The sequence below is a fragment of the Harpegnathos saltator genome, unplaced genomic scaffold (genome assembly GCF_003227715.2).
Source record: "Harpegnathos saltator strain DR-91 unplaced genomic scaffold, Hsal_v8.6 scaffold7, whole genome shotgun sequence".
NCBI lineage: Eukaryota > Metazoa > Arthropoda > Insecta > Hymenoptera > Formicidae > Harpegnathos > Harpegnathos saltator.
In genome coordinates, this window is record NW_020230537.1 from 289788 (window position 1) to 315402 (window position 25615).

At 40.6% G+C, this 25615-nt stretch overlaps 2 protein-coding genes across 9 annotated transcripts; one reads left to right on the forward strand and one right to left on the reverse strand.

The window, feature by feature from the left end:
* The first annotated feature begins 723 nt into the window (after positions 1 to 723).
* LOC105189650 (alpha-tocopherol transfer protein-like) lies at positions 724 to 6460 on the forward strand. Of its 6 annotated transcripts, XM_011151902.3 has the most exons (8): positions 799 to 930; positions 1046 to 1262; positions 2774 to 3048; positions 4183 to 4274; positions 4511 to 4756; positions 4936 to 5130; positions 5813 to 5984; positions 6066 to 6460. In XM_011151902.3, the coding sequence occupies exons 3-8, from the start codon at positions 2796 to 2798 to the stop codon at positions 6098 to 6100; spliced, it is 993 nt and encodes a 330-aa protein (XP_011150204.1). In that variant the 5' UTR covers positions 799 to 930; positions 1046 to 1262; positions 2774 to 2795; the 3' UTR covers positions 6101 to 6460. The 6 variants fall into 6 exon arrangements, with proteins under 6 accessions (XP_011150203.1, XP_011150201.1, XP_011150204.1 ...); XM_011151901.3 differs by lacking the exons at positions 799 to 930; positions 1046 to 1262 and adding an exon at positions 724 to 791; XM_011151899.3 differs by lacking the exon at positions 1046 to 1262 and having other exon boundaries at positions 743 to 930.
* Positions 6449 to 17043, reverse strand: LOC105189649 (alpha-tocopherol transfer protein-like). Of its 3 annotated transcripts, none has more exons than XM_011151896.3 (5): positions 16824 to 17043; positions 8471 to 8647; positions 7517 to 8070; positions 7274 to 7424; positions 6449 to 7127 (listed from the first exon to the last, which is right to left on the reverse strand). In XM_011151896.3, the coding sequence occupies exons 2-5, from the start codon at positions 8637 to 8639 to the stop codon at positions 7096 to 7098; spliced, it is 906 nt and encodes a 301-aa protein (XP_011150198.1). In that variant the 5' UTR covers positions 8640 to 8647; positions 16824 to 17043; the 3' UTR covers positions 6449 to 7095. The 3 variants fall into 3 exon arrangements, with proteins under 3 accessions (XP_011150198.1, XP_011150197.1, XP_011150200.1); XM_011151895.3 differs by lacking the exon at positions 16824 to 17043 and adding an exon at positions 16007 to 16366; XM_011151898.3 differs by lacking the exon at positions 16824 to 17043 and adding an exon at positions 12908 to 12973.
* Positions 17044 to 25615: the final 8572 nt, after the last annotated feature.

Below are 25615 nucleotides of genomic sequence, written 5' to 3' on the forward strand. Positions count from 1 at the left end.
GCAAAAAATAATATGCTCAATAATACGAGACAAATTGCTACATTAATGTAGAACTTTTGCATAAAAGTTTCACTGCGTAACACATAGACGATTAATTCAGAGTAAGATAACTCCCGTATCGTATATTACACAGACAATGTAACCATCTTCCGGTTCGAAAGTACAACTGCATTTAAATTGGAAAACGTTATAAAGGCCCAGACCTCTATCAATATGCAACCGTTCGCATATACCAGTGCTACGAACGAACTAGAGATTAAATGTTTTGTACGACAGACACATTACTTCAACAGCTTATCTTGCTGTGATAAATTTAGTTTTCAGAGTTAAAATTTCATTGATAGCTGCATCAAATTTTACTTTCGACAAAAGCGGCCTGTCATTGTCCCCAAATACCTTTACACTTTATGGACAGGATATTTCAAGACTATCTCAAATAAGCTCCAATTCTTTCTAATTAAATTATTCTCGCTGGTTGGGTTTCCGTGTTCCCGTTTCCGGGTTTGGCCGGCGTCGACACATCTTGCAAAACAATTACAATTTTGTTGTATTTTTGTGATCATCAATGTCGCACTACTTACGCAATATTACTTACGCAATATGTATATCGAATGCCGCCATCTTCCACAGGAAACCGCAAGTTTCGCAACATCATTCTCGTGTACAAGTGGGGAGAATCACTGCATTCGAATGATGTTCGAACGATACCCTTTCAAAGGCACACTTTGCCGCCGCTTCAATAAGAACATCCGTCTCGCGCGCACGACTCGCACATTTATTAACCTTTCCAGGTAGTAGTCTTCCCACTTTTGCCTAGTCAACATGGTCATTATCGCGTCATTCGTAGTTCAAACCTGATCGAATCAAGAGAGAAAAAGAAGAAAATAAATCGGCAATTCACGTTCCGCGTTCCATCTCAATCGATCGTCGGTATGTTGTTCAAGCGATAAAATATATATTCGACGATATTGTCAATAATAACATGATAAATACACGGTTCAGTGATACGGATATTTAATTGTCGTGACAATTGTTTGGGAAGTAGCTGAGAGTCCGCGCGACTTTGGGGATTCAAAGGTACCTCCGGTAACCTCGTTAGGCGTCAATCCCGATGAGCATTAACGTGCATATCGTGCGCTTCTTGACAAAATCGTGTTATATTCTAATCATGTGGCCGCCTCCATCGACGTATAAATATCTGGATGAATGGAACATTCCGTGAGATAAGGATTCTAATCAGCAGCAATAAGGGATGAATTACGGTAATCGAGACTTTTACGTCGCATTTTCTCCGCATATATTTGATATATTTTACACTAACTCACGATGAACCGTGACATTTGCCACCGACTAAAATACCATCCTGAGAGGATTTGCTACGGCAATTTATTTATCAACGCGTTGTAAGATGTACACAAACGAAGTAAGTACGTATGAAGTAAGTCGAATGACTCGAAATACCGTAATTTCTCCTTTCCGCAAACGCGAACATATATCCTCTCCCACGTTTAAATCAACAATATATACTCCGACCGAAGATATTCTTGCATCGACGCGTGCCATTGTTATGTGTACGTGCGACTTAACACACTCGCTACCAGAAAACCACATACTTGTATAACGCACTGACTTCTCATCAAAGTGACCAACGTCACATGGGTATGTGCGTGCGTGTGTATATGCGCGTGACAAAGGCAATTCTTTCTTTATACCCACGTGAATAAATTAAATTCGGTTTACATAATTATATAAAAGAAAGAAAGGTATAGGATGATCCGTGGAGGAAATTCCCGAATAAAACGTAGTGGAAAATGTGTTAATTTCCTTTATTCTGGTCCAAATATGTTTTCTACTTATTATTTTCTTCTATTTTTGCGTTTTAGAAATTGAATTGTGACTTGTCGCGTCTGGGAAAAAGTATAAGAAAGTGCGACTCGATCAGCGAAGCTTCACTGATCATCATTGGCTGAGTGTTTATAAACCGTTTACGATTCTTCGTTTGAATTTATAAAGTTTCGATTCAACGAAGCATGATTCGAACCAAGTGTCCGTTGTTATGAAATTACGCTGTTCTGTTTCTACGCCACTGACAGTAATCATAATCCATCCATCCGGTTTCAATATTTATGATGCTCTTTTTTACCATTATTCTTAATTATTCATGATCGATATTTATAGCTGAGTTCGAAGAAAATTGCAAGGTATAATAAATATGGATTTTCTAATGATCGAAAATTACCAAGCGTTATTAACTAATACACTTATTCATTTCTTTCACTACTTTCAAAGTAATATGTACGTATATGTGTTTAATTATAAAATATGATGGTAATAACTTGTAATGTTTATAAGATATGTTCCTTGCTTACTCACACACACACACACACACACACACACACACATATAGGGATAAAGAATTTTACAACGCAAATGTTATTATGCTTGATTGCGCTGAGACTGTTTATCCAATAGGACATTTTACGCATATCATTTACAGTCAGTCAGTCACGGAAGTCCTACATCCGAGCACACATTCATTTCTGCGGCCAAGTGGCGAAGTCTCGACGGAGACAAAATTGGATACGGGATTGCTTAGTAATCACTTCGTAGATTATCAACGTGCTTAAATTCCGCTCTTAAAATTAAAACCGTTCAAACTTACGTCGGATTTTATCAGTGTATAAAAGTGTCGTGACGCGTAATAGAGTTGCGAATTATTTCCTTTCGCACACTCATTCAACCTGGACAATTCTAGCTTAACGTTGTTTTACAGATACAAGCTGCATTACGATTAAATGGATACGATATCTTCAATGGATACCATGACGGAGGAGGAGGAGGTGTTGCAAATATTAGAAAAAGGAAGTATAAAAGAACATCTCTCACAACGATTAAAAAACGCACCACAGGTTATGTTAAGTGGACATAGAATCACCATTGAGATAGAAGAGCTCGATGAGTTTTATATACAGAAAGCCAAGGAGGAACTACGAGAAACGCCGGAGATAGTTGCTCAGAGTATCAAAGAGTTGAAGGAACTGATTGCAGGTATTAGAAAAATTCACATTTGTATTTTATTGTACGGACGTAGGGCAACTCGGACGGATTTTAATTCTCTATCGTCGAAAAGTTGAAAAAAAAGGTCTCAATCGGTTAGCGGAATTTGCCGCAAACCGGTTCTTCGGCATGACGAAATATTAGGAATTTATCCGCTGGATGTCCTTGACAATAATTCCTTTCTTATTTTATGGCGACTATTTTTCACGTGACACAGACGAAGAATAAAATAACTAAAGGGACAAATTTTTCTCTTTTCCTTGGAAACGTAAAAACAAAAAAAAAAGGAAGAAAAGAAAACAATACGAAGAAAATATTCTGGAGGTTTCTCGTTAAAACTTACTTCGGTCTAATTGAAGAAATATGCGACACTATTATGATTTTTTATTAAACGAATAACAGAATATTATCAGGTTACGTATTTGAAAACTAAAGAAGAAAATAAGATGTAAGATTTGTGAGAAGACAAGAGGTCGTGTGTCAAGTAGAGAGGAAGACTTTCCCCTTTTATGTAATAAACGCATAGTGCACTTACTGTAACGTGTTACTTACAAAGGTGAATCCGTGTGTATCACACAGTGTCGTTGTAAAGAATTACAAAAGTAGCAGGGTATAAGACTGTCCATCTCTCTGTCTTTTATCGATTTTATCCAGAAATATCGGTGGATGACGGATCGCGAACGGCGTCACACACACACACACACACACACAGGATGTAGTTTCGCCGCTGCGTTTAGACGGTTCGCGACGTTAGGGAAGTGTTGGTTTAATGATGGTAAAAGTACCAAACGCGATAGGCGGTGGGGAGGGGAGGGGGAGGGGGGAGCGTGCGAATTCAGTCACGCTTACGCGAGCCAAGTGAAAACGAAAGTTGCGCCGCGATGACCTCGCGAACGGAGTCACGTTTTTTGCCTTTGAGCAATTCGAATGAAAGTGATATCCTGTCGAAAAACGAGATGTTTGACAATTGACAATAACATATAATTGGCAATTGTCAACAGTATCAGAACGCTATATCTTATACATTACATAATAAATACCCAAACGTGTCCTTGGAACACCCACCAGTCTATGCGACGAAAAAGAAGGCTTAATTAAGTCTGTATTCTTTGTCTTTTTCATCAGGAGAAATCAATGTACGTATCACCGATACCGACGAGTTCTATACCATTTTCTTACGTTGCTGCAAGTGGCATGCGCAAAAAGCTTTCTCACTCGTAAGTCGAAACTTCTTTCGGAACCAATACAATCAAGTCTATTCCGTAGACATCACAGGTTGACGAATATTCAGACTGTATCGACTGTACTTGTTAATCCCACTGCCGTTATCTCTCTTGCCGTGTTATCGGAAAATGTCTTGAAGCGAGATGTCCCGGTTTCAATATAAATTCTATAGCTGATTTCTGCGCCTCAAGCCATGCTCTCGGATATATTTTCACATATTTTCCAACAGATGAAGGCAATCTGCCTCTTCCGTCAGAATTATCCCCATATTTGTACCAATCTAAAACCGAGCAGACAAAAAGAAGCGCTTTGCTCTGGCTTAATATATCCGATGCCACTTCGCAACCAAGACGGATCTAGGATTTTCGTAATAGAGATAGGAAAACGGTGGAAACCAAAGCAGATTTCATTAGATCAGATATTTATAGGATTGTTACTTTGCACAGCCGCAGCGACGATGGAACCAAAAACACAGGTCTGAAATTAAAAATTATACATTAGTATTAATTTATATATATATATATATATATATATATATATATACATATATATATTTTTTTCTCATTTATAAATAAGCTCTTTTGAGATCAATTTTAAATTCGTTAATTTCACTTTTGATTTGCTTCAATTTGACTTGATTCGATTGATTTTCAGGTCGCTGGTGGGCATGTCATCATAGATCTGGAAGGTCTTTCTCTGAGTCAAGTGTCGTATTTTAGTCCGAGTTTCGCTAAAATGGTGACAGATTTTATACAAACGGCTTTACCTTGCCGTCTCAAATCTATCAACATCGTGAATCAATCGTTTCTCTTCAATGTGGTATTCGCATTATTCAAACCGTTCTTACAGGTGTGATTTTACAAAAGTATATATTTATTTACTAGGCTTATCCATTTTCTATAAATTAACGATATGAATTTTCTATGATGATGCATCATTTCTACACTGAGAGAAAAGTATACGGAACTATAATGATATAGTAACTAAATTATTAGTCCGAAATATCATGTTTATAGTAAGTATTACCATAATATCGGTAATAATTACGATATAGGCATAGTATAACCAACCATATAATATTCTTACTAAGAATTATAGTAAGTTAAACTAAAATTATTGTATGGTTACAAATATAAAATGGTAGGTAAAGTAACTCTTTTAAATAGTCAATGTTATCAGAATATTTGCCAAATGATGACAGATGTAACTATATGAATATTAAATTTCACTATATTTGTGAATGAGAAATTACCATATATGTGGCAAAAGTAACTAAACAATGATTTAAGACAATCACTGACTATAAATTTGTGTTTATTCTACTATATTTTGCAGGTTCCTATAACTATAAACTATGGAACTATGGAACTATAAAAATATGGTCGATGACAGAATGAACTATAAAATATAATGAGATTATAGTTAATTCAACTATATCTTTCTATCAGTGTAGTGAATACCTCTCTGTGAAACCACTCAATATCTCACTATATGTATTATATATACATATTTATATTATTGTGTGTTGCAGGAGAAGTTGCGCAAACGAATCCACTTCCATGGCACGAATAGGCAATCTTTAATGGCTTATGTAGATAAGAGCGCATTACTTAAGAAACATGGCGGCGAGTTGGACGCGACAGATGATTCGTTTGGCGTGAATCTATGGCAGCTTTTTTGCACATTTGATTCTTTTTTCATAAGTTTGTATTAAAATGATTTGTTGGTTTTTGTTGGTAAACAAAAACATGGCGATTTAAATCATAATAATCTGTGTGTTTCAGTTCTGAATCATTTAGGATACATAAATAAAGTATGACCGCTGCTCAAGTCAAGTAATTATCGTTGGTGATTGTGTTTATCATCAGCCACCGTGCGTATAGGAAAACAAAAAGAGAAAACATTGTTCAAACCGTCTAAAAAGACACACGATTATCACCATCATTATTTGGATATTTGAAATGTCCACATCGAGAGATGGCGAATTGTCGTTTCTGTCGAGTCAAAGTTAAAGATAATCCGCTAGAATAGAAGTAAAATTCAGATTTAAATAAGGATAAATGCAATAAATAAATATATGTGTGTTGCTCCTACCTAACCTATAGGTCGTTAAACAAGACATCAATTTTATCTACATCAGTGTTTTTAGTTATTAAATACATGTATATTAAAGCGTTAATTACTATTTATTTTGACACATGTCTATTTCTATATCAAGGTGATCACCAGTCATACAATTATTTAAGTACATAAACCGTATATATATATATACGATTTAAAATAAATAGTAAAAATATCGCATTGAGCCACAATGACAGCAACGTCGCATTACGGTGTCATCAATACGCAAAGAGATACTTCGAAGAAGGAAAATAATTTCTTATTGACAACAATTTCTTATTACAACATTATTCTAAAACATTGGCACTCGGTACTTATAGAATACGCGATACTTTCATCACATAGTCGTAAAGGCAAGAGAGTGCCGAATTCCGGATGACATCACCGACACTTGACGAGTAGTGATTTCCGTGATGCCAAAGTTAGAAGAAGAAAAGTTCGAAAACGACGCGATTGTATTTCATAATAGTACTTTTTCCATGTGATTTTACAAATCTGACGACAAAGATGCCGTTGAGAGATTGTCACAGAGAGAGAGAGAGAGAGAGAGAGAGAGAGAGAGAGAGAGAGAGAGAGAGAGAGAGATTGACACTAGATTGACATGTCGCATAGGATAGTATTGTCCGATTGTTTCCATATTGCTCAAATCCAACCACCTCTACTATATCCCCTAATCCCGTCGTGAGAGAAAAACTACTTTTTCTTGTAGCCGTACGAATCGATAGCTGCAACAGAAACAGAATATTCATTACACCGGACTGTGAGTGTTAGACGTCTTGTTGAGATGCATCGCATTGCAAGAAATTTCCAAATTCTACTTCTGAATTTCTATCACGATCTAATGTGTGACGTAGTTTAGCTTTCTACTTACTCTCGTATTCCTTGTCGAATTGCACCAATAGGTTGTACCATATTACTCCATCTACCCTTGGGAGTTCTTGAGTACCGCCGTAACACGAGGCCAAACATTTTGGCGAAATGTATTGGTGCAGCGATTTCCGGTCGGTGCCGTGGAAAATAATCTAGTGGAAAAGACGAAGGTACCATTCAATCGTTTTACAAGAAAAGAGAAAGAAAGATTACACACGCCACAACCACACAAACGCACACTCACCCTGTTCTTCAGCTTCTCCCGCAGAAAAGGCTTGAACAGAGCGAACACCATGTTGAACACGTACGGCTGATTCACAATGTGTATATTCTTTATTCTCAAAGGCATCGCATCCTGAAGCAGATCGACTATCCTCTTGGCGAATGGCGGCGTGAATTGCCACGTTTGCTGCAGACTAAGACCGTCCATATCGAAGATGACGATAGCGCCAGCAATCTGTGTGGTCGGCTCGAGCATGGCGGCTTCCAAGAACAAGACGCAACCTTTGTAGACTTCATCCAGGCTGACCTTGTTGTGCTTCCATTTCTTGCCGAGCTCGATTATCAATATACGCCGGCCGTGCTGATCGCGATTCGGCTTCACCGTCAAAATATTTTGCTCGAAGATGTTACACTCCTTGCTCGGCTTCAAGCCACTGTAGATATTTGCATGCTTCAACTTGAAACTGTAGTACTGCTTGATGAGATCGCGCGCCGACTCGGGATAGTACTTGCACGGCCTCAGGAACCTGATCAGCCAGGGTTCGTTCTCGTACGGACATTTAAGATCTGTCTCGGCTGTGTGACAATGAAGGATTCTTTTTTTTAACTACGTTCTTAAACACCTGAGTAGAGAGGAAGATTAAAAGGGAGATCGAAATCTCCTGAAAGAGCTTCTAAAAAGAGTGTCTCCCGAAAGAAAGGCTCTCTTTAGAAGACATCTCTCGGAAAGTACAAAGACTTTCTCTCTCTCTCTCTCTCTCTCTCTCTCTCTCTCTCTCTCTCTCTCTCTCTCTCTCTCTCAGGTGTCAAAAAGACGATATCCTTTGCGAATGTGTTTACTTGAGACTTTGTATCTTCACATATTTTATACCGTTTGCAAGTGTTTTGCTTCAGATTTTATTTACTGCTCCTTTTGCAATGTGTATCTCTGTGAGAGATACACATTGCAAAACTTGTCTCTTAAAGGAAACGTTACCTTGCAACAATTCTCTCAGGCGTGCCATCGCCTCGTTCTGCACCTCCGGAGTTTCTCGAAGCTCCTTCCTGGCTACCTCTTGCAATTCAGCGCTAGGTTCGTCCAACTCCAACTGTAGAACATAATCCCCGACTTGTATGCTCCCTGTTTCCTTGATGCCTGACAGCATAATTGACTCTGAAAGGAACGCAATCGTGCAAATCGTTGCAAATTCTTTGTCGTATATATCAATAATAAATGATATTATGATTTCTCTGACTTTCTACTCTCGACTTTTCTGCGGCGAATGTTTGCCTTTGTTTCTGCCAAACCACAAGGTGAACTCTTAATGATGATGTAAGCAACAAATTTTGCCTCACATATATCGATTTAATGTAAACGGATACAAGAGTAACCATATTGTAGCATTCTATACTACGGCAGACACATATACTTGTTAAAGCCTGTCGTAAACAGAAAACATCCATAATGAATGAAAAGAAAGTGGACTCGTGTTCAAGTGAGATTTTTTCATCAACAGATAAAGAGACTTACAGCGAATAGAATATAAAAAAAGTTTAATCACTCACCCATCTCTAAGTAAAAAACGCTGTGTGTATATTTTAATTTCCACGCACTCCTTCAACCTTGGCGCGCAAGTGCACAATAGATAATAGATATTTTATTTTATTATCTAGTTTCTCATTTGACTCGAAACACACGCCGCTGTAAAGTCGACACAGCGCGTGAGCACAAAGTACACATTTCAACGTCGAGCGTACATATAGAACTTCAGAAACGACTTTAAGCTTCAAGAAGAATCGAGCGACGGTTAAACCGACCGATTGAGTAAACCGACGAAAGAGGCGACTTTACTTGTCACGCGAGCTATCGCTAAGTGATATATTGCAGATTTGGTGAGTAATGATGCAATTGAATCAACAAGGCCGCGTCTTGAGAATCTTCGACTGTGCGTTACGTTCACACACGTTCACAGGCAATTAGTTGGAAACGTGATTCAGCTGTATTATCACGAATTAGTCACTCGACAGCTGCAGAATTATACCGAGTCCCTGGTGAGTTTAATCATTCGCTTTCGTATTCTTCCGCCGTAGGCGGAACTCTATACTAACCATCTATCGATCATCGATCGCTCCGAGCTTCCTTATTCCTTCAACGTAAGCTTGTCGATATATTTGTGGGATCATCGGGATAGATTTCAAACACACGGTGTGTGGGATCATCCTAGTTGATAAAGCTGAATTCGATACAATACGGCAGATGTGCCGTGAACGTGTGTTGTTTATAGAAAAAAAAGTGAAGGAAGATGAAAAAATTTTTATCGTTTATCCGTCGATCGTAGGAGAACGCTCGAGAAGGTCGTGTTTTATCGTTCGACAAGAAATAATTAAACGTACTTGTAAACGCCGATGTTTTATGCAAGTGTAGCGGCTACATGCCAACGATGACTGTAATGACTGCAACATGTATCTTCGACCCGCGTTCTCGATCGCGAGAGCGCGATCCTTCCTTACCACAGGACAGTGAGACAGGAGGTGAGAGTTTGGACGCGCGTGAAACAAGTTGCGACAGATAAGGCGAGACATGTTTAAAGAAGTTATTGTTATTATCTGACAACGACAGGCACTCAGGCATTCGACGCAAGTAGCGTCGCGCGATTATAACGTTGCCGTTTTCGATCGATGATGCCGTGCACGCGGTGTGAATCGAAACGATCGTCCAGCGCGAATCAGCGTTACGCTCGATCTTCTACGAATCTTCGATCTTTCGGCAGATTCGCTCACGCAGCTCGCTGCTTTCTACACTTCCTCCGGAGCATTCTCGAAGGCGGTCGCGTAAAATTGACAACAAAAAATTGACAACCGCGAATGCTCATTCCGATATCTTAACGTAAATGTCGTGCTCTTGGAAGAGCTTAAACTTACCAAATATATGTCAGCAGCAAGTTTGTAACTTGGCGATCGCGAAAACCTTAGAGCCAGCAATATGCGCGCCAAAGGATGAGAAGAGATGTGTGTGTGTGTATATATATATATATATATGTATGTATGTTTGTGTACATACACAAATAGCAGTGGCAACACGTAGCGACATACAGCAGTGCAAGACACGTAGCAGTTTGCACACTTTGGTGTGCGACGCTTGGTACACTGATATCGTTGCTTCGAACGAGGTTACAGTTGGTTACAGGCGTTTGGTTATCAGCCGGCATGTGACTCGGTTACCATATTCTGAACAAGCGTGTGGCGTGTGGGGTAATAAGAAATGTTTTATTTTAAACGCGTTTTCAAGGATGGATGACCTTGAATTTATGATGAAAATGACAAGTACACGCGTGTGAACTTGACTTCTTTTTGCACTGTCGCATGCACACGGATTCATTCACATTTAAATCTTCGACTAATTGGAAGAAAATCAATGCATCGCGTGCTCGCATACAGCAACAGCGTGCGATAACGCGTTACAGTAGAGTGCGAATAAAGCGACAAACGCGTTTAAACGCGCAACGCGTATGTTTGAACTCGTTGCATGCTGCGATAATATATAGTGTCTACGTTCTCTGGAACCTGGATAATCATCAGCGTGGCGGGATAAATCCGTCGATGGTGCGAGATCGATCTTTTGCCGCCCGTGTGACGCGCGACGGCGTATCGCGGCTCGCACGTGGGCTTGCGGGGGATCTTCTTGACCATGCATCGTGACTCGACGGCCAAAATTACGAAAGTCCTTTTACACTACGAATCGATGCTAGGAAACTGCCGATCGCACGAGCGCCGATGTCGCGCGTTGCACAAGATGATGCGTTGCACGTCGCGATTACATGCATATCGAGAATATGGTTATTATGGTACTTGTCGGCCCCTCCTCGCTCGCCTCTCGCCTCTCCGACACATGCGACATCAATTACGTAAAAATGATTAATAAGGGAGGAGACGGAAGGAAGAAAGGGACTTCTCCTAGTCACTGGAGCGTGTTCCGTGGATTCATCTGACGTAATCATGTTTCCCTGCTCGCCACTCCTCCGATCGAATGCTGATTCGATAATCATTTGAATGTTAATACAAATTGTGCGACCACATGGGACACAACCTTTTCATCGTGCGTCTGACTGATTTCGGACTAACAATTATTTTAATGTATGAAATATTGGTGTATACAACGGATAGTATGTATGATCGGTCCATAATATCCACAGTCGAATAGATCGTCACCACGCCAATCGCTCGCCAAGTCAACAAGTAATACAAAAAAAGTAAGACGGTTCGTGACAGATCGTAGCATCTTAAAACAACCGCATATAACGTTAAACGTTTGTCGTCGCCACCCGGATGCTTCCTTTCACCGTTTCGCGCTCTTTCGCGGCGGCGAAAGCACTTGGCTGCTCTCTATTCTACTTTCGAGTCGGCCTGTCGATTGTTGACTTCGGCGAACAACTGGCAGCCGACCAAAACACTCCCTCCTCGCGTTTGTGAAAAGCGCGTGCATTTGCTACGAGCGGTGCTGCTTGCGAGTAAATTGGCGATTTCTGTTGACGCGTTGACGCGCGCCGTCGCGTTCCATCATGATCTCGAGACTGCTACAACTACGACTACTACAACGTCCGTTCAAAGTGTGTGGATGAGGGGAAAACGATCTCAAGGAAGGAAGTTCTGCAAAGGTGCTCCGACGGATTAATTTGAAAGTTTAATGTTACTTATAGAAAATCACTTTGCTCTCATACATGATAAAACTTCAACGCAGCAGCTTGAAAGAATGATCCTAGACTGATTGATGGACATTTTAATTTTAACACACCCACTCGGCGGACGATGGAGAATGGAGGAGAACGTGATGAAATTCCGCTGCTCAGTATGACTAAATAAATACGAGGAATTCTGGGCGTACGTGGGCGCGATATCACTATCGGACGAGAGCAGGAAAGAAGACTCCGAGCTGGATCCCAGATTTATCATTCGACATTCATAACTTTACGGACGAGACAGCTTCCCCGACGATCGGTCGAAAGTTCGCAACTCGCGTCTGCGACGAATTGTGATCGCATGGAGCATGTCTGCGATTATCTTCGTGAAATAAGGATGTGCCGTGAGCGGCGCGTCAAATATTTTTTTGCGACGCACGACTCGACGCAAAACGCGTCGCCGTCGGTCTACAAAAAATGAAATATTAATCATTTCGCTCGAAGCGCTTTAAGCGCGTGACAAACTTTGACAAATTTTATTTTTTACAAGCGACACATCCCCCCTCGCGCACCAATCTCTGTCGATTCCCAAGAGCCGACTATTGAAATTGATTAAATCTATTAATGTCAAACGCATCCGCAGCAGCGCTACAGCGAACAAGTGAAAATCTCACTTTCTGGAACTACTAGTGGCGAACCAAGTGGCAGACGGTTCTCATCTTGGACACAATATCGTATTTTGCATACGACGGACTCACCTTGACAAAACTTCTGTACGTCACGCTCTCCGAAACTCCAAGATCGTAAGCAGAGTCAGTACTGTACTCGGGAATAATTATACTCGCAATAATATCCCGTTGTCTTCTGCGTCAACTTTCACGTCAAGAGGGGACGGGGGGAGGGGAGGGGAGGGGAGGGGGGGCAAACAATCGCGATGTCTTGTACATCCTACGTCAAATACGATCCAATTTCGATTAGAAACCGACACGTACCGCGTCGAAGAAAATTGAGACGAGAGGAGCAAACAATGGTTCTGACAGTTGAGAAAAAAGTTATTATTAAGTGTATTACTGCTTTTTCTTCGTTTTCGAAAACACAGTACAGTATAGACTTCTTTAACCTACCTACCTTTTTATTCCTCTTCTTACGTAGTAGTCGTATAATCTTTGGAATACATATATCTACGTATGCACCAGAAGACGCAGGTTATCTTAGTTTTCCCCCCCTTGGCAAACTTGATTGGCGTCCTTGTTAAGCTTCACGAGGCAAAACAAATGTTAAATTGCTCGGCAAAAGAGTCCACAGAGGATGCGGAAAATCTTGCGGACACCTTGCGTGTATACACGTCAACGTCGTCATTACGACGTTTATCGAGGAAAAAATTCATATTTTTTTACGAATCTTAATTTCGACGAGATATAACCTTGGGGCTGTTCGTCAAAGACACATCGCCTACGATGTTTCATCCGTGTCACGGCCACGAAGAAATTGCTTCGCGGAGTCAAAACCCGTTTTGAGCGCAGTTTGCCTTTTGAAGCAGGTATCAAATGCACTAAATATAACTTTACCGTACATTTCTGCGAACGGAGGGAACTGAGCATATTTTTGTGATCCTAACTCTCGGAAATGATTTCGACTCACCACGGTAGAGCGAGTAAGTATTAAAAATTTGATTATTAACACAATGAATTACTTGAAATTACGCTATCTTCAAGGTACTTTCAAGGGTCATTTTGAAGAAATTGAATTTCAGAGATATCGATTGAATAGATGTTAAGTTTCGTTTTGTTCTACCTCGTAAATTTCAACACAGAAGAGGAGGAAGACAAGAAGACAGAAATCTCCCATTGATCGAATGTGTCGATTTCTATCACCATTGTACAACGCACAAAGTATCTCCTAAGACGAGACGAAACAAAACCAGAAAATAGTAGCACACAAAACAAAGTTTTGCAAAATGAGACTATGATCTAGTTTACCTCAGATTCTCCCTATTTGATAGAGTTTGATCTATTGAGATTAGTTACTCATAAATACACGTATAAATGTAACGCAACGCCCGATTTATTACTCTTTGTATTAGCGCATTCTCTTATACACCCATAATCTACCCATAACCTTATAATCTACAGTCAAATCTGATTCTCAACAAAATCTGCGTACATACATGTACAGACGCGCATGTGTGTGCGCGCCTGAGATGGCGATTGGATAAAGAGATTTTAGCTATTTGTTGAATTTTAATTCGCCGTAGATGGAATCCGGAGAAGAAGGCAATCGAAAACCTGTCGGGTTTGCCAAGATAAGGAATTTTGTATGTCCGTTAGAGAGACCTCTCGACGGAAAGTCCTCTCTGAAGAAAACGGCAAGCTGTGGGTTTATGATAGAGAGACGTCTTGTTAACGGTTCGCAACGCGGAATTATACCGCTCCAATAACTCATTCGCTGCGGAACGCTCCACTGCGTCAAATAGATCTCGCGGATAGCAATATTTCATGGCTGAAGGATTTCGCGGAAAAATCGCCGTTTGTACGTCGCGTCTTCTCATCGAAAGCTGCTTACGGGCATATTTATTGTCTCTGAGTCATATGCGTAATTGCGTAATGATCTCGGTGAAATACTTTTCTTTTATCAGAATATAACACGTCCCAAAATATGCAAGAGAACATTATGTTATGGTATATCATGAAAAAGCGTCCTGAAAAAAATATTATTGATGATGACATGCACAATCTGTATTTCTTCGGGCGTCTCTGACATAAAAACGAAAGTCATTTCTTTTTTGTGAGTCTTCTAATTGCGAAAGATATAATACGAACAGTATGCGATTATTGCGCGAGCACGTCATGCCCCGCAAGCTGCAAAAAAGCATAACACGACCTTGTAAAGATATCGCGCGTGTTGAAGTTGCGAAAACATAGCAGTTTTTATTGCAGCTATTTTATCGTTTCATTCAATACATAAATAAATATATATATATATATATATATATGGCTTGGTCGCTTATGTGACACATGTTACGGCGGAAGTTCTTGCGGACTTGCAAATGCGAGAAACAGCTACAATCCAAGATTACGGAAACGTGTAATCAATATCGATCGTAAAGTAATACCGAGGAGTCGCCTTTAATTTCTCAGCCATTGTTCGTTAAGCTATTTTGACGCTTATTCAATTTGAACAGGTCTGATACTGTTATAATCGCTTGGAGCACGGTCGACTTTTTCAACCGTGAAAGGTATCTTTCTGAAGATCTCCCAACGGAACCCAACGTTTGTGTGCTACTTAACGGATTATATCGTCGCGAGTATATTCCAATATACGATCGTGGTACAACGAGGATTGATTCTGAGACGTGTAAAAGGAGGGACACACTGGGTCACACCACGCACTCGCTGGACATCGAGCGACAGAAGCAAAGATATACAAGATATTTCAGCTACCTTACGCACCCTCGCTCCGACTCGAACGTACGTAGAAAGTTGATGTGTAACGGTAACGCGACTCATTTAGCTCCGTTCAGGTATTTTTTGCAACAGCTAATCCTAACCTCGGCTCGGTCGATGTCGATTTCGACGCGCGGTCACGCTTTACCGATTTATGACATTGTCTCACTCATTACACGTGACACGACGTCACAATAATAAACCGCTTGCACAGCGAAAGCAAAACACTACGACGTGTCTCGTGTAAACAATCCGCAGCAATCAGTTTCCTTTTTTCTTTCTCTCTAAACATAGCTTAGACGTGTAATTTTCTCACTCGTTCGATCCTACGTGTGACACCCAGCAAAATTGTCAAGTCACACAAAGTCATGTCATATGGAGTGAACTGTGTTGAGAAAATAATTTAATACTCACTATTGCTCGGTGCCATGATACACACGCACACACACACACACACACACAGTGTCACAGATTAGACGCGCGCACTTCGAAAGTCAAACTTCAAGAATACACACGTGTGTACGTGTGACACGCGGCTTAATTGAGAACGGCTTGTCGCCTGACTATAAAGACGACGCGAGCAGCACTGAAAAACGGCCGAATATGCCGCCGTTACCACGCCGATATCCGTTCTTATAGCGTAGTGCCGTAGTCTTCGGGGGTCACAGGAAGGTGGTAGCAGCAGCCGTTATTTTCCACGAGCGCACGACCATTCATTCCATCATCGCACGCGATCACGACTGACGTATCATTTTATTGTCTCGCTTTCGATCTCTGTATTATCATGTAAGCAAAACAATAGCGACACGGTAATGATAGTGATAAAAAATTTTACGAAATGGATGACACTGAGACGGTTTTAATTAATCGAACACGTGATCCAAGCAAAAATCCTCGGAGAAGCGTGTCGCGCGACTACTCGCGCTATAAATATTTAATTTACGTTCGTTAATATGCATCAATCTCGATTCAATGTTAATTATCGTATCGTGCGAAATTCCCACGTTGTCTGAACGTTCGCGACAAGATCATCCGTTTTCGTGTTTCAATCAGCGGTTTGAGAAAAATTCGAGAAAAATTCGATTCAAATGAATAGACGCGTACAGTTCAAAAGAGAGAGCTCAAAGAGATTCTCCTGCAGAAAGTATCCGAAAAGCATTGGGCATGCGTTGTTCTATCCAACAAAGTAACAGGGTTCTACAGAAATCTTCATATTTATTGAAAACATTACCTTTTGAGATCCTACGGTGTGTTCGCCGCAATCGGAGCGGAGCTGTGGACAACGAGAGAGGAGGACAACCAACTGAGGAGGAGCGACTGCAACGATTAACCTGGTACTCATGTGCTGGCGTGTTCTCACCGTGCTGCGAGATGAAACGGCAATATTAATGCGAGGACTACAAACGTATTCCTACGTGGCACTGTTTAAATACGTCTATTCTTGATCTTTAACCCGTGCTAATGTCCGTTGCAATTGTAATTATTTTCTTTTTCTCTTCACCGCTTCTACACTCACGTGTTTCACACTGATGTGCTCGCGCACTTGGATATGCAAATGGATCTGCAATGCAAGTGGATGGATAGATACGATTTTTAGGGAAATGATTCAAATAGAAAAGATTCGAGTGAAAAGATGTCACAAAGCTGTCACAGGTCAGCTGTCTTCGCTACTACTGAGATTTATGGGTACCTCATAAAAATTCAGTATGTAAAGCACTGTGCGAGTGGAACGCGATACGTTCCAGATTTTATCGTCGCACAAATGAACCATCGTCGCAATCGTTGCTGGTAGTGTCTAGATTGTCGACAGTAATTGCCGATAGTAATCATATATCATTAAATAAATATTATTATACATCAAATGTTTCTTGAATTAACGCGCTGATAAGATAACGTTATACCACCGAATTAGTTCCGGTACTGTGCAGCACTGTGGAGATCACCGATGAGATACTAGTAAATGTGTGTTGCTTATAAAACATTTAATTAATCAACACATGAAGATTACTTTCTTACTCATGCGACGAGCCTTCTTCCTTGTCTTCATAGTTCTTTTTATGGTTACTGACAGCGCGAACTGCCTCGCAGGAAGTGTGTAACATGAATCTCAATCGTCTACTTTATACTATCTAAATCAATGAAGAAACGTTGCAAGCTGCCGCATTCTGGTAGTAGCTAATTTAAATATTTAGCAAACATATTTACATTTATTCATTTCAAACGTTAACTACTCATGTTTGATTGAATATATACAGAGCGCTGTTGGACGCAACCGGTTAGTCCAGCTTGATTATTGTATTTTTAATACAGTATTATTTTAAACAGTGAAATTATATGCTAAATGAATGAGATGCTGTAGAGACAAAGACGATCGAATGTTGGAGCAGCCGAGAAAGAAAGCTGCGATTGTGTGTGTGTGTGTGTGTGTGTCGATGGGACACAGATCGCTCGAGGACGTCTGGCTGATTACTGGCTCCGACGAGGACAACTGTATTATACGCTAGTGGTGAACTGCGAAAGCAGACTGACGAGTTTTCTTCGGCTGGGCCAAAGTCTGGTTTGCTCCAGTATCGTTCTCGTAAAATATCTACCGACGGATTATTAACATTATAACACGACAGACACGGACCAAAACTCTCTCGATCGTTGAAACTAGTCGGTAACTCGTTTAGTCATTATCGCGCAAACACTGCACAAAGAAGAGAAACGAGAGACGATTTCGCATTGCAAACGTGACGCGCAGAACGTGACACATTTTCAATCGTCTGAGAAATTTGACCCCCGGAAATTGAATAGTTAGTGACGTTGGGACTTTGACGGTGCGTTGCCGACGACGACGCCGCTCTTTTGCTCATCACCGATTTGTGTTTTATATTTATTTTAGGTAAAATATTAGAGACGTGCGAACTATTCGAATTCGAATCGAATCGAATCGAATCTAATGTAATTCGATTCGATTCGAATCTGAATCCCTATGATTGTAATCCGAATAATTCGAAAATTTCGAATCGAAGATTCAATTACGAATCAAATATATTAGCGTGCATTATATTTGCATGCATCAACGTACAAAACGAGACATCTGGGCCTGTATGTTTGAACCCTTAACTTGTAATTAACTTGACTTATAATTAATAACTTAATTATAAATTACTTTAAATATTTAAATATATATTTTACTTTAAGATGATATTACAATATCAATATCCCCTTTCATATTAAAACCTTCCGTCATTATGTGCATGTTTAATAGTCATGTTAAATTTTTTAATGATTCGATTCGAATTCGAATTAAAAAAATGAGATTCGATTCGATTCGATTCGACATAAAAATTCTTGATTCGCACATCTCTATAAAATATACAATCTGGAAAATTTTTATCTGTCTAAAAAATCTACCTTATATGTGTGTGTGTGTGTGTGTGTGTGCTTCTTGTGTGAGAGAACAAATGCGCATGAAATTTTCCTATGAAATAATCCTATTATCACGTAAAGAATATCCACACACGCACGCACATATGTATTGTAATTATTGCAATTATTTGTCCGATAAAACGAGATTGCTTTATTCACGCTTGTAAACTTGAGAAATATCTCCGTGATGGTTTTCGCGTGTACCTCGGATACAATGTCAAAGATGCAACGTAGATGTGTATCTGCGTATTATATTTTACACGCGACTTGGTGTACTTTTATTTTTACGCGGTCAAACTTACTTACTTGGAATTGTCTCGCAAGATTCCAAAAGGTGTTCCTCGCATTCGTATCACTGTACGACCAGGACTGTACGTCACGCTGAATCACATTAATCGATTTCTTCCTTGTGAAACGTGACGTACGTTTTCGCAATAATGTGCATAATTATTCGCAAGGTGCAGACATAGCAATTAGCGATAACTCGTAATTAGATGCTGACTTTGACATGCAGAAGAACCTTACCGCGGCGGGCTGTTTCATCTAATAAGCGTGATCACGAGAAGTGGTGCTGCGGTTTGCTCTCTTGTCTACTCACTTGTCTACTCACTTGTCCCTGCTACTCGCTGGAGAGTCCCAAAAAGATGAACGCCTTAATGAGACGGCTGCGGCGCGGTTTGTAATCGTGACTAAAACTGCTGAAAATTTTCCAGGAGGAACGGAGTCTCGAGCGAAATGCTGGTGGTTCGCAGCAGCAATTTACTGAGTACGTACGGTGTGTCAGAGCCCGGAAGAAGCCGGTTTACGCATACTGCACAGCTAATCCGTCGTCTTGCATCTTTCGGCGCGTTTCTAATGAATAATATTTGTGAAATTTTGTCTCCCTTTTCTCCACTTTCTCTTCATTCCATAGCGAGGAATTTTTCCCAATGAGTTTGGCCAGAGACACTGGTTGCATAATCGCACGCGAGAAATATCCCGAAGAGAAAAATCATCATGACGCTACATAATGTCGTCGCGAAATTATTTGGAAGAATTATCTCGGGCGAACGCCCGAGTATGCCCGAGTTGCAGTTTCATGTCGTAACCGGTGACCTACTTCAAGTTACGTGTTCTTCTTTTTCTTCTTGTATTATACGTGTTCTGTGCATCAAAGCGCTACTGCGATGCAAGATATGCCCCAACGCATATGCGTATATTACGCATGTTCCAGTCGTTTGCCAAGAAAGAGAATAAAATCGATGAAATGATTGTTCAATTGTGTTTTAAATTAAATCTCTCTGGTTCACGATTTAGAAAAATTATAAATTCTTTTAATTCTTTAAAAATTGGAAAAATAAAGGAAGAAACTCAATAAGAAGGAACACTATTAAACCAAAACAAAATATTTGTTACTCTTATAATTATAGAAAAAATTAATATTTCTCTGAATTTTGATGTCTTGATATCATCCGATGAAATAGTCGATCCTTTTGAATTCTATGATGGATTCAGCTATAAGAGAAGTATCTCAGATTCAGTTTGGATTCAGTTTAGGAATCCAGGAATTAGGGATGAATAGAATCTTTCTATCTTGGTCTTGGTCAAGTTCTAGATTTGAATTAAGATCTGAAATTAAGAAAAGAATTAATAAATAGTCCTTCTGATGAATATATTCATTCTGAAAGAAACAACTTTCTCCTCTCCGTATCGTAGGAGTTCGAATAAGAGAAATTTTCAATTATGTAATAAACAAAGTTTTCTCTCATCGTGAGATATTCGATATGTTAAAAGATAATTAAATATCTTTTCACCCTTCGTGGAGAGTTTTCGTGAATAAAATCGCCGTTTTATCGCCTCTCCCATCGTGGGAGTATCGTTATGAAAATTTCAAGATGTTACCTTATTTTGTAAAACTTCACACCTTTATCTTTAATTCTGATTCTAAATATATATGTATGTGATATCGTCCGAGCTCGAAAAAGGAATGAATTCCTGTAAACAAGAAAATTGACATTCGCCTGGCGTTGTCTCGAAACAGGCTTGTTATAGTTATATAAAAGATATTTATATCGTGTTCAAAAAAAATATGATTCTGCGATTCGATTAATTGTTCGATCTTACCGAATTTCTAAAATAGGTTTTTGATCAAAGTGCTACAACTCAAGATGACGATAATTAATGTTAATATTTCATAAATTAACGCGTTAATACGTAGTAAATAATTACGTAATATACGAAACAGTATGTCATGCAGTATGAGAATATAGCGTGAAACTCGTTGGCTATTTCCATAATCGTATCAGTAGTGCCACTGCTCGATTCCGCACAAACAAGTTCTTATGTAACGTGTGTGATTTCTGCATTTGTTCTCTTCTTATTTTTATTTGCGATCACGCGCGCGTCAACAGCGTATTATATATCGAATAAAATATACAAATTTACTCGAATACAAATCATTTCCTTTAGGCGTAGAATAGTAATAAGCGCGGAAATTGGCAGCACGCTGCAGATCCATCTTTTATCGCGAACGTTTAATTCTTATCTAATTTGAGCCCGCAAAAGAGTTTATTGGTTGATCGCCAAATCATACAGCGATCGCGAAATTCTACTTTCTTAACTTATTTGACTTTTGATGGAATCCCTGATAAACGATGAAACGAAGAAAGTTCCACTCGAGTATATTGTCACTCGAAGACGTTTATTGCAAGACTCTTGGATTTGACGAGGTTTACAACGGTAAATAAACCTTCATTTGGTCCGTTCTAATAACCGTTCTAATAATAACTCGGTTTATCGATGGCAATTAATGCCTGAACGTCCCGGACGCATCTCTCACAATTTATACCAACATTCGTGAATTCAAATGGCGTGCGATACTACGACTAGTCAATGAACGAACAAATCCGTATAATTTCTTTAGATCTCACAAATCTTTACGAGAGTGGAAATTTAACACAAGTTTCTCGGAACGCGAGTTGTTTCTCTCTCGTTCGAAGAAAAGCATTAATTAAAATGGAAATACAAATTCCACACATTTTTATTGTTGCATTGATATTGTACATCAAACATGACAGAAGAATGTATGACATCATGCTTGTATCTATAAGCACAATTTATTCATTTATTCAAAGAAACATTGATAAAAATTAGATAAAGACGAATGAAGATATAAAAGTCGTATTCGCGAGACAACGCGGAAGTATTCGTTAGCGGTCGATACGACTTGTTGGTAAGCAATCGAGTTACAAAGTGTAAATCTGTCTGGTCTACGCGATAACGCGATAACGCGATGGGAGGCGAAAATTCATTTATTCAGGCAAGGTGCGCGCACTGGCGATGTCGCATAATGCGCTAAGCTGGTGTGTCCAGGTGTCCACACTTCCACGCTTCCGACTTGAGATAAATTTAGTTTCCAGTCGCTCGAGCGATGATTTCCCTTTCTACGGGAATGTAGCCGACCGATGGTCTTTGCATCGCACAGTGAGAGTTCACACTTGGGAATTACATAAGCGCGGCAGTACGCGTACTGTACGCGGCGGTGGTCGCGCACGTAGCCTTCTATCGTGAGCTTTCAGTGTAATGTGTGCAGAGATCACGTTGGAGGTCGCGCTGGAAAATCAAGCGTCTCTTCCTTGTAGTTGATTTCACCCGAGAAGCATCGGCTCGGTAGAAACTGAAGTAAAACCCTTTAATCAAATCTGAGGTCAGTGCACTTGACGTTTATGATCCTCCATCAACGTTGCGGCGTCATCATCGTACGCCGCTATCTATCGATCGTAAAAGGTGATCGGTATTATCGCCGAGAGAGAGAGAGAGAGAGAGAGAGAGAGAGACAGAAACCAACATTTCGACTGACCAAATATATTTAGAAGTCTGTTTACTCGCGCGATCTATTTGCGCGCGCGAAGAAACTTCTCCCAATCTTGACGTTTTCGCGCGCGCGCGCGGCGCGAGAGAGAGAGAGAGAGAGAGAGAGACTGAGCGGCGGCGAGTTGCTATGAGTGACCTGATTCTGAGTAATATCGAGGAAATGTCTCAGACTTCGCACGAATCAGCCGAAAATTTTCTTACGCAGCGCAACGATCCGCGACAGCGACCTGAAGTAATGATGATTACTTTTCAGGAAATGCTCACATGTTGACACTCGGAAATGCTGCGCACCTGATGAATGAGAGCGGATCAGCGATGGAAGCATTCCCGTCAATTTGTTGTATCTGCTGCGTCTTATCAAGCAATAAGAGATCTCTTCGAGACACGCTCTTTTCTCCGTCAATCCGCTTTTCATCGTCGGATTATACGCTTGGATTCTCAGATTAAGACGACCATCCGTCTCTTGAATAGTCCCGCTCGAGTACGAATGGCTACGTTGTACGCATAAGATGTAGCTACTTCTCATTAAGCTAATGTACGTGAGCAGCGGATGCACGTTCGCGTGACAGGTATAATTTCGCGAGAGCTCGCTACGTCTTAATTCCAGGCTCTCCTTCGTAATTCCCTCGTAATACGAGGTAGGATTTCGTTACACTCTCGCAGCGCCGTTAGAGACCCTAACAATAGAAGATGACTGTACGAGAGATGACTGTACGAGAGGTGTCATTGATAAGACAAACAAAGTCGTGGGAGAAAGAAAAAAGTGAAAATGATCTAGCGAAGAAGCTCGACGTTGCGGGAATGAATTCGCAGTCTCGCTCGCTCTTGATCGCACGACAATGGAGATTCGACAAGTTCCTAAAGTTTTCCTAAAGTTCCCGTCCGCGACGGGACTTGGCAATAAAGACGAATTTCAATCAATTAGACGAACATCCAGTTAAACCAACGACGTAGGCAGTTAACTAAGTGCTCGATCATCCCTGACACTTCTGGCTGGGTCTTCACGCTCGGCTGGCTGATTATCGCGGAGTGCGCTGCGAATCTACTCGCGTTGATTCCGACCGACGTTTACGCGGATCAAGAGCAATCGAACGTAGGATTCAAGAGTGCGATCGTGATCGAAGCGCGGTTCATTTTGATCGTCACGGATCAGTTGCTGCTCCGTTGCTTTTCCGCGGGACGACCTACTACCTCGTGAAATTGCGATCATCGACTCGATAACATTATCGCAAATTGGAAAGTAGCGAAGTGGTGATAGCTTAAGAGCCAAAGGTTCGCCACACCGGAGATTTTCCTCCGTATCTTGGCAGCATAAAACGCAGAAACGCACAAACGCGGATAAACGCGCCTCGACCGCGAAGCGTCATGCCTGCAAGGCATGACATCGTCACGCGCCGATTTTTGCAGCTTGTTTTTGCGGCTTGTTTTTGCGGCAGAGAAGAAAAGAGTTACCCGTGCGTATTTAAATAACCTCCGAAGGAGGTGTACACCTTCACCTTCACCTTCAAGTCCAAGAGCAATTTCCGACTCCGACCTTTTGACTCCGTTAACAGTGGCTCCGTTTACGTTATTGCCTCTCCGAGATACGATTTGTTTCATTTAAATTCACAACACTTCAAATCTTTCTCGTTAGTCTACGTTTGTTTTTCCAACTTTTTGTTTAAGATAAATGAGCTTCACGCTCCGTGTTAATCGGTCGCGAAAAATAACGAATATCGACATGTGACATTTCGCAAGCGAAATTTTCGCACCGCGTCGTTTCCTTCGACTTATTGTAATGTCTCGTTGAATTTGTAATTGTCGGCGTTGCATTGCATCGTATACTGCGTGGTGACGGTATAACATTAAATGTTCTTAAAGCGGAAATTGTAATGTTTCCGCGGCAATGTTGTAAGAATCACTCACTCGCGTTGACATTGCCCCCCCCTCAAGGTTAGTTACTCTTTGGTTGTTAATTCGCCATTGCGTGTTATGGTCGTCGCCTGCAATCCTGTTTATCAATAAGCGTACCCCCCCGGTTGATACGAAGCGTAACGAAGCGATTGGCTCTCAAGGAAGGACTTTTGTGCACTTGGAAATTAAAGGCGCGTGGAATAACAGTACGAGCTGTTATCGAGAAACGGGCTGGATGCACGACGTGTGTGATCCTCATTATACTATACGTAAGCATTGCACACTCACATTGCATCGTATCTCTTCAAGCGCTCTATATGTATACCTTACGGAGTAATTATCGCTCTTCCCGAAAGACAAACAATTTTCGTAAAATTCAGTAGCAAACCCGAACGTACCGATAACGCGCACGCGAGATATTCCATTAATTAATTCGAATTACACAGATTGCGCTGCCACGGAGGATTTAATTACGGCGCTAATTAACGAAATAATCTCCCGGGTCGTCCACAATCAAATTCTTTCTCGCTCATTTCTCTTCGTCACCAACAGACTTATCGTTGCGCTCAAAGCTCGTTGATTGGGACCGTCCATTGGAAAAGAACTCGCGGTGACATTATCGGCCGTTATCTTTATTGGCAGAAGCCATTTAATATGCATTTATAGGCCGTGACTCTGATTCGATGGCGACGCTTTTTGCCAATGCATCTTCTGTTCATTACACAAATGGGCGGTTTATCCCCTCTTCTCTCTCTCTCTTTCTCTCTCTCTCTGGTCTACCCCGTTTTAATTGTTTTATCACGCGATATTTTTGTCTGTACCCGCCCAGCTCGGCGGGTTCTACGTAAGCAGCCTCGCGAGCGA

What these genes read in the sequence shown, in the direction of transcription:
- LOC105189649 (XM_011151895.3), bottom strand. An exon ending in GGGAGAAGCTGAAGAACAGG is followed by an intron (nt 7,425 to 7,516) that starts GTGAGTGTGCGT and finishes CTTTTCCACTAG; the next exon opens with ATTATTTTCCACGGCACCGA. An exon ending in ATTCGACAAGGAATACGAGA is followed by an intron (nt 7,128 to 7,273) that starts GTAAGTAGAAAG and finishes TTTCTGTTGCAG; the next exon opens with CTATCGATTCGTACGGCTAC.
- LOC105189650 (XM_011151901.3), top strand. Translation starts at nt 2,796, where the DNA reads ATGGATACGATATCTTCAATGGATACCATGACGGAGGAGGAGGAGGTG. An exon ending in CGCAAAAAGCTTTCTCACTC is followed by an intron (nt 4,275 to 4,510) that starts GTAAGTCGAAAC and finishes ATTTTCCAACAG; the next exon opens with ATGAAGGCAATCTGCCTCTT. An exon ending in TATTCAAACCGTTCTTACAG is followed by an intron (nt 5,131 to 5,812) that starts GTGTGATTTTAC and finishes TGTGTGTTGCAG; the next exon opens with GAGAAGTTGCGCAAACGAAT.